The 7,778-nt window shown below is 59.0% G+C and overlaps 1 protein-coding gene across 3 annotated transcripts in view; it reads right to left on the reverse strand.

Moving 5' to 3' along the window:
* Positions 1–5,452: 5,452 nt before the first annotated feature.
* The window catches only part of TSC22D3 (TSC22 domain family member 3), a 16,316-nt gene continuing 13,990 nt past the window's right edge, over positions 5,453–7,778 (reverse strand). For 2 of the 3 annotated variants that reach the window (XM_008640846.2, XM_017741304.1), the window contains exons 2-3: positions 7,239–7,290; positions 5,453–6,711 (exon numbers count right to left, since the gene is read on the reverse strand). In XM_008640846.2, coding sequence (XP_008639068.1) covers positions 6,466–6,711; positions 7,239–7,290 — 298 coding nt within the window. In that variant the 3' untranslated portion in view covers positions 5,453–6,465. Of the gene's footprint in view, positions 6,712–7,238; positions 7,291–7,573; positions 7,758–7,778 lie in introns of those variants that run through there. The other variant, XM_008640839.2, reaches the window with a different exon arrangement.

The following is a 7,778-nucleotide window of genomic DNA, read 5'->3' on the forward strand; positions in this document are numbered from 1 at the left end:
TGTGGGGTTTTGGTTAACCTCCATCCTGGGTAATCACTGACTGGGCTGGGAAGGCTGGCAGGAGAAACCTCAAATACCAGGGAGACCCGAGTGCTGAGCTCAGGGGAAAATGTCCATGTCAGTGTCTGGAAACAGTGTAAGCCTGGCACAGGGCTGCCCCAACAGCTGGTGACTCGCACCAAAGTCACCATCTGCCTGTCCCTGCCTCAGCACGACCTGCAGGCCACCCTGGGCTCAAGTGGCAGTGCGATGTGGAGAAAAGGATGGAGATCTCAGCCTTGCCATGGGTGCAGGTCAACCCTTGTCCCTCTGTTCTGCCCTCTGTTCTGGGGGCCAGGCAGTGTGGGCAGCTGCCTCTGCAGGCAGGGCACCAGACAGGGAGCTGGGGACTGAGACGGGCCATGGGCAGCCCCCAGGGGGTCAGGTCCAAGCCACAAGACAAGCCACTCATTCGCAGAGCCTTCTCCAATGGAGAAAACCCCTTCCTGACTTGTGTCCTCTTGTAAGTCCCGGCAAAGTCTGGAGACTGGCGCCTGGATTTCCCACACTGATTTTCCTGGGGATTATGCTGTTTCTAATGATCAATTAAAGCAAATTGGCCAGGTCCCCCAGGCCCCTAAATCCCAGTTAATCCCTGGCACCTTCTATAACGCCAAGTGCTCATTCATTAAGTGGCAGTCCCATGGGGAAGAATGTGGTGTCTTCCGACATGAAACCTTCCGGGTCTGGGTTGTTTGTCTGGGTTCGAGAACTTGCTGTTTCTAATTGAGTTGTTTATCCTGGTGCTGTTTGCTCTGAATCAGTCTCCCTTTCTTGGCTGGAATGAGGAAGTTCACTTTCTCGGGAACATTTTACTGCTTAGCTGCCTCCTTATCGCCACTAATGATCCCATTAACCTCGTAAGAGCTGTCGCACTGGCTCTGGCATGGACAGGCAGGAGGCATCTCAGGTTGTTTGTGTCTTTTGCACTCTTGTCACCCTCCTGCATGACCCAGCTGTTTTCCACCTGCCTCAGCAACTTTTGTCTTTGGTGCTGTCATTTGACATTATCTCCTGTTTTTCCCTAACACAATCCTACATACTCCATCCCCTTCCCTCTTCTCTCCTGCTCTAAGCTTGTTTCCTTGGGGCTGTTTGACTTTATTTTATCTGGGAAGCTGAAGTCCTTTTGCCACAGCAGGTCCCACAGCTGTCCCAGCCCTGGGGAGTGTCTATGCAGAGGATTACACACAAAGCCGCCTCACCACAGGTACAAAGCTGTGGCTCCCTGTGTGCTGACCCATGGCAGAATGTGGGCAGATGGCTCCTCACTGGGCTCCCCATTCTCCAGCTGGGTGGGGATGAAAGGGCAGCCAGCATGTCTGGCTCCCAGAAGCATGACACCCCTGTGCCACAGGCAGGGACCTGCAGGGACAGCTGAACCCAGCCAAAGAGTCACAGAATCCCAGAATGGTTTGAATTGGAAGAGACTTCTAAAGGTCATCTATTCCACCCTCTTGCCATGGGCTGGGACACCTTCCACTACCCGGGTTGCTTCAAGATTGCTCCAGCCTGGCCTTGAGCACTTCCAGGGATCCAGGGGCAGTCACAGCTTCTCTGGGAAACCTGTACCAGGGCTTCACCATCCTCATAGTAAAAAACTCCTTTCCTATATCCAATCTAACTCTGTCCCCCTTGTCCTGTTGCAACAGGCCCTGCTGACAGTTTTTTCCCCCCACAGAACTTGACCAGGCTGGGGACACAGCTGCAGCCCATAGGCCACAAACCACGGCATTATTTTCGATTTTTCCAATGGGAAAACTCATCCTGCAGCACAGGAGGATGCAGGAAGGATACCTGAGGATTGAGAGAATGTGCCAGCTGCTGCCCTTGGGCATCCCCAGCAGTAGTCAGGGCAGGGAGAGGTGCTGTGCCAAGGGCAGCTGGTGGCAGTGAGGTCTTGGCAGGAGTGTGGTGCACTGTGTGCACCCAGCGCACTGGGGTGGCTGCGGTTTCGCTGCCAGGTGACTGCCTGCTGTTTATTTCACTTCCTGATACCAACAAATGCCTGTGGCTGGGTGTCAGGGCAGGGTGCTGGGGACACAAACTGCCAGGGAACAATGTGTACCCATCTGAGCAGCCCTGCCCTGGCCCCCACCCTGACAACGAGCCCTGGGCACACGCAGCCCCTGCCCTCTGTGGCCAGCTGGGCTTGCTCTGGCAGGTCCCCATCCCACAGGGGCTGTGGGGGGACAGGAATTGGCAGTGCTCCTGGCAGGGGGGAAAGCCCCGTTACCTGTTATGGGACCAAAAGCCCTGGGGGGCTGGCAACTGGCACTGCTGGGTCCTGTCTCAGCCCTGAGCAGAGGGCACAGGCCTGGGCTGGCTCCCCAGTTATATAAGGGTGGCACCAGGACAACAACAGCCACTCCGCAAGGACTGCCTGTGCCGTTTTGGGATGTGCTGCCAGTACCCTGCAAATGCCTATGCTTGTGGGCTGACAGTGCTGGCAAAGGGCACGGCTGCAGTGTGCCTGTGGTGGGCAGCCCTGCCAGCAGCTCCTGGCATGCAGGTATGCTGGGAACAGCTCCCTTCCCTCTGCCTGGGCGTGCGCCTGCCCAGGAGGACTGAAACCTCCTACCCAGATGGGACTGCTTGGAGGCATGCTGGGGTCTCAGCCTGGCCCTACCTTGGGAAAAACCCCCTTCCCAGGAGACATGAACAGAGGGGAGACTGAGGCAAGGCAGAAGGGTTGGTGATTTGTGGAAGGAGACAGGCTCGACAAGGACCCTCAGCTCTGAGCCGCCTCTGGGCCCAGGTGCAGCCCTAAATGGGGAGCACCCCCTCTGTGCACCCCACCCACGCTGCTGTGGGGGTTCTTGGGGGATGGGCTCTGAATGCTTGCCTTGTTGCTGGTGCATCCTCATGCTTGCATCTCTCCCTCTGCAGCTGCCCCAGATGGGGGGGGGTCCCAGTGTTCATGGAATGCTTGTGCAGGTGTCCTGGGAGGCTGCTGCACACTGGGCCCAAGCACCCTGGCTGCCTGTGTAGGCTCCAGCTGGTTCTTGCTCTCACCATGCACCAACCCCCATGGCACTGAGCTGCAGCTCTCTCAGGGCTGGCACCACGGCTTGTGCCACTCTCCAGTGGGAACCTCCACTGTGCAACACGGCTTCCCCTTCTGAGAGGGTCCCCAGGCCTGCAAGTGGCCTTGGGCAGCTGCGGTGGGCTGACCTGGATCCATGGGGGTGCTGGGCACCAAGGACTGTGTGGAAAATCCCACGCATGCATCTGTCTGCAAGGCTCCCGCGGGGCTGGGCTGGGCTGGGACATGGTGTTCGGTTTGAGGAGCAGGGAGGCACTGTCTTTGAGGCGCAGGGAGGGATGTTGCATAAGATCCTTCTGCCTGGCTGGAGTGGAATCTCCCCAGGAGAACCCAGTGAAGGAGTGAAAACATGCAGGGCTGGGGGGGTCTCCCCTATATCCTGACCCTTGGGCAGATCCTCAAATCCTGCTGCCCTCCCTGTGCTGCTCCAAACCCCCTCCCAGGCTGCTGCTCACCTGTGCTCGCTGCACTAAGCATCACCTACATGGGTTTCCCACCCTCTGCAGCAACATGCACCCCCTGAGCCCTTTTCTCTGTCATGCCCCTGAGCTGAGCCAGTCAGGGTGGATCCAGGGTTGGGTTGGGGGACACTGGGGGGCCGAGGGGAGGCTGGGTGCGGGGTGCCAGGAGGTGCTGGATGCCGGGGTGTGCATTAACCCCTGGGGCACTGTGGGGCAGCAGGCAGCTGGGGGCCCTGCAAGGGCTGCCCTGTGCCATTAGCTGGCATTGTGTCACACCATGCTGCAGGATGGGAAAGGCTCTGCCTACCCGTGGGAGGAAGGCTGAGCTCTGAACCAAGTGGTTTGGGGCGGGTGATTGCAATGAGCGGGTTTTGCCACTGCCTGTCCCCGTGTGCCTGTGTGCTGTGCAGAACCCCAAGGCTGTAGGGAGGGGACAGAGGACGGGGAGAGGCGGCAAACAGGATTCCCAACACCATCACCGCACCCCTTGAATGCAGCTGGATTGAGGGGTGCAATAAGAACAAATGGGGCACAGAGCTCATTGCTGCAGGCTGAAGCTCCCCCAGCCAAGAAGGGCCAGAAGGATGGCCAGACCATTTCCCAGCACCCCCAACACCCATCCTAGTGACCTGGCCAGTGGAAGCACAGCTGGATCCAGCTGCCCTGTGGAACAGCCCTTCCTGGAGCAGCTGCAAGCCTGAGAGGCTGGCAGCACTGGGGCTCTGCTCTGCGTGTGTCCCACGGGCTGCTGCAGTGTCTGTGTGTGCAAGGGATGTGTATGTACGTGGTAGGGGAGCCTGAACCTGTTTACACACACACAGGGAAAGTCATCACACACATGTACTCACAAGGTACATGCACTAGAGCACTTGCAGGGCTGCCTGTGTAAGGCTGCTGTGGGGTCACCATGTTGGGACAGACAGGACAGGGAGGCGAGAGTCACCCAATAACGATTTCAAGCCCCCGTGGCCTGTGTTTTGCTGTTTACCCGGCGTTTCCAGGGTGCCAACCACCCCCAGCTCCACCATGACTCATACAGGGCTGGGGTTGAACCGCCCTCACCACGGCAGAGACCTGAAACCGTGTGGAGCTGTGCTGCTGCAGCACAGGGTATGGCTACCTACCTGGTCCCCTGGCCCCAGGCACTGCCGGCCCAGGGATGGCTCCAGATGGCCCAGGAGTTGTGTCCCGGTAGAAAACTCTGGCGCAGGATACTGCACCTTGCTTCAAACATCCTGCCAGCCTGGGACTCTGCACAAACACCTCCACACTTTAACCTGTAGTAGCTATCAGCAACCCCAGAGATGGAGGGTTTGGGGTTTTTTTGCCCTCTCTCACATACCCCATGGGGTTGAATCAAAAGCTGGCTGTGCCCTAGAACAGGGTTGGGGCATCCTCTGCCCCTATCCAGCACTGTTCAGTCCAGATGACCCATCCTCTTACATCATGTTTCAAGATGGCCCAAAATGATAAAGAAACCAATCCAAAACTATCAATGATGGCTGTGAGAACAAAAACACCAGAGGAAGAGCAGAGCTGGGGGTACATAAAGCTCCACACAGCCTGAGAAGAACCTCCTCCCTGCTTGTGCCCCCAGGTCTGCCCTGCACAGGTGTGACACAGGGGACAGAGACCTGCGGGTTCACAGCACTTTTCCCTACCACACACCCAGCCCCTGGGAAGGAGCTGCCTGCTCACAGTTCCAAAAACACATCTTGGCTCAGCCAGGGCCATCTAGGGGGGACTGAACCCCCCTGCAAAAGTGGGGAGCTGCCAGGTTTTCCCAGCTGGGGAACAGCACCAGCCCAGCAACCTCACCGGTCCCATCCCAGCAAGTCCCAGCCTCTTCTCCAGTGCCATCACTCTCCCCCCTCTTCCCAGCCACAGACACACTTTGGGGCGCAGGTATATATAAAAAGTAGAGTTTATTGCCATTTCTATCTAGATTTACACAACAGTGTCACCGCTTCTGACATCAAAAGCAATGTCCCATCACGTCCCAGAGAACAGGCCAGGGACAGAGGGGAGCCCAGCACGGGCTGGCTCCTCCACCCCAGTGGGTTAGAGCACAGCCTGGCTTGTGGCTCTGCCCAATGGTCAGTCCAGATCCTCCCCGCGCTGCCGCATGGTTCTGTCACGTGGGATGCCAGAGAGGAGTGAATCTGTCCCCTCCTTGGTGCCACTTGCAGTAGTTGGCTGCCCACTGACAGCCGCTCACCATTCCAGTCTGCCTCCGAATGCCCCAGCTGTTCAGATGGGCATGGCTGGCCCAGAGCAGGCACCCCACAGCCTCAGAGGCACCTCTCATGCACGTCTATACACAGATACAGCTACAGAAGATGCCCAAACTAACAAAACAAGCTTTTTTTCCTTGTAATCCCCACACTGCTGTGCGTTCAGCCATGGACTATGCTGCAGCTGCCATCCCTGGTGCTGCTCAGTCCTGGTTGGGTTCCAGCAGGCTCCAGGGTGGCTTGTGGGACATACCTGCTTCGCTCACTAAACATCGGTCTCCCTCCAATGTCAGGCTTTGCCAGAAAGAGACACCCCCCTGCAGAATGCAACCATGGGCTGGGGCTTGGCGTGCACTCCTTCCAACCGCAGGTTACCATCATGGTGCCAAAGACTGCCCAGCTCTGCTCTTCAGCAGAGCCCAGGACAGGTACACAGATCTCCTCCTGGCACCTGGTGGGTGGTTGGATGGGGAGGAGGGGTCAGCTGCCCCTGTCTTCCTTGCAGAAGAGCATCCTCATGAATGAGACGGCCGCTGGCTCTGCGGGCTGGCCAGGGCTGCCCAAGGGGCACGGCTCAGTGCCAGGGTCTGGCAGTCCTTCGTGTGAGATGAAGGCGGAAACGATTTTGCAGGAGATTAAGTAGAAAGAGTTCTGTGGCTCTGCCCACCCCGAGGACAGAGCCACCTTACACCGCAGAGCCCCCGGAGTGCTGGGCCGGGGCAGCCACCCCGGGGCTCTGCTCCTCAGGGCACAGAACCTCTGCTGGGAGCCGGGACTGGAACTTCTCCAGCTGCTCAGGGCTGGCCAGGGTCTTCAGGAGGCTGTTCTCACGCTCCAGCTGGGAGTTTTTCTCCAACAGTTCCTTGATTTGCTCTTTCAGGACCTCCACCTCCTCCCGCACAGCATACATCAGATGATTTTTCACAAGATCCTTCAAAAGACCATGGAAGAGACTGATCAATGGAGAGTAATGCCCTGGGGGTTGCTCCCTCCCTTTCCCAAGTCCTGAGGAAAGTGCCACATGCTGCAGAAGCTTTTTCCAAGGACTATCCCTCCCCACACCCAACCTGGCCAGTATAGTTCCCTCAGCTGCCATCTCTCTGGTATCTCAGCATCCAGAACCACTCTCCAGTCCCTTCCCCAGCCCCGGGGTTTGGGGGGCTGGAGTTCCCGAGCACCCAAGGAACCCGGCTCGGTCAGAGACCCCCAAAGTCCCCCTCCATGACCACCCTCGCTCCCTGCGCACTGCGGAGTGGCTGGGGCCAATGAGCTTCGCGGCGGTCGCAGACAAAGAGCAGCTCTGCCTGGCAGCTGAATGGGGACTGGGGACCCCCGTGGGCAGAGGGACCCCCCGCCCTCGGCAGAGCACCCACCCGGGAGCAGGGATCCCACCCCCGGGCACAGCACCCGCGTGGTGACGAGGGAAGGTGCGGGGGGGGGCGCAGCGCTGCAGCTCACCATCGCCTGCTCGATCTTGTTGTCGATGGCCACCACGCTGGCTCCGGAGGCGCTGGAAGAGAGTGGAGAGGCCGGGGGTCAGCACCGAACACCTCCCTTCCACAGGGGTCCGTGCACCGCGACACCTCCCCCTCACCAGTGCATCGGGGCGTCCCCCTCCCCAAGGGAATTCATGACACACCGGTCGCGTGTGCCCTTCACTCCCGGAGCAGCAATGCCCCCCCACCTCATCAATCGGGGGTCGCAGTGGGCCCCCCCGGGCACCGGGACGCCCCTTCCCCCGGATCTCTGCGGCGAATGGCCGAGGCACCACGGCGCACTGGGGCTGCCCCTACCTGTTGTCGAGCTTCACGGAGACCACATCCCCCCCGAGCAGGGAGGAGAAGAAGGAGATGGAGAAGTTGTGGAGCTGGTAGACAGCCACCTCCATGGGGGACTGGTACATGCCGGTGCTCATGGCTGCGGGCGCAGGGATGCGCACACACACACACACACACGGAGTAAAACGCACTGCGGGGCCCCCCGCGCCGCCCCCGCTTA

Source organism: Corvus brachyrhynchos, unplaced genomic scaffold (assembly GCF_000691975.1).
Source record: "Corvus brachyrhynchos isolate BGI_N302 unplaced genomic scaffold, ASM69197v1 scaffold351, whole genome shotgun sequence".
Lineage (NCBI taxonomy): Eukaryota > Metazoa > Chordata > Aves > Passeriformes > Corvidae > Corvus > Corvus brachyrhynchos.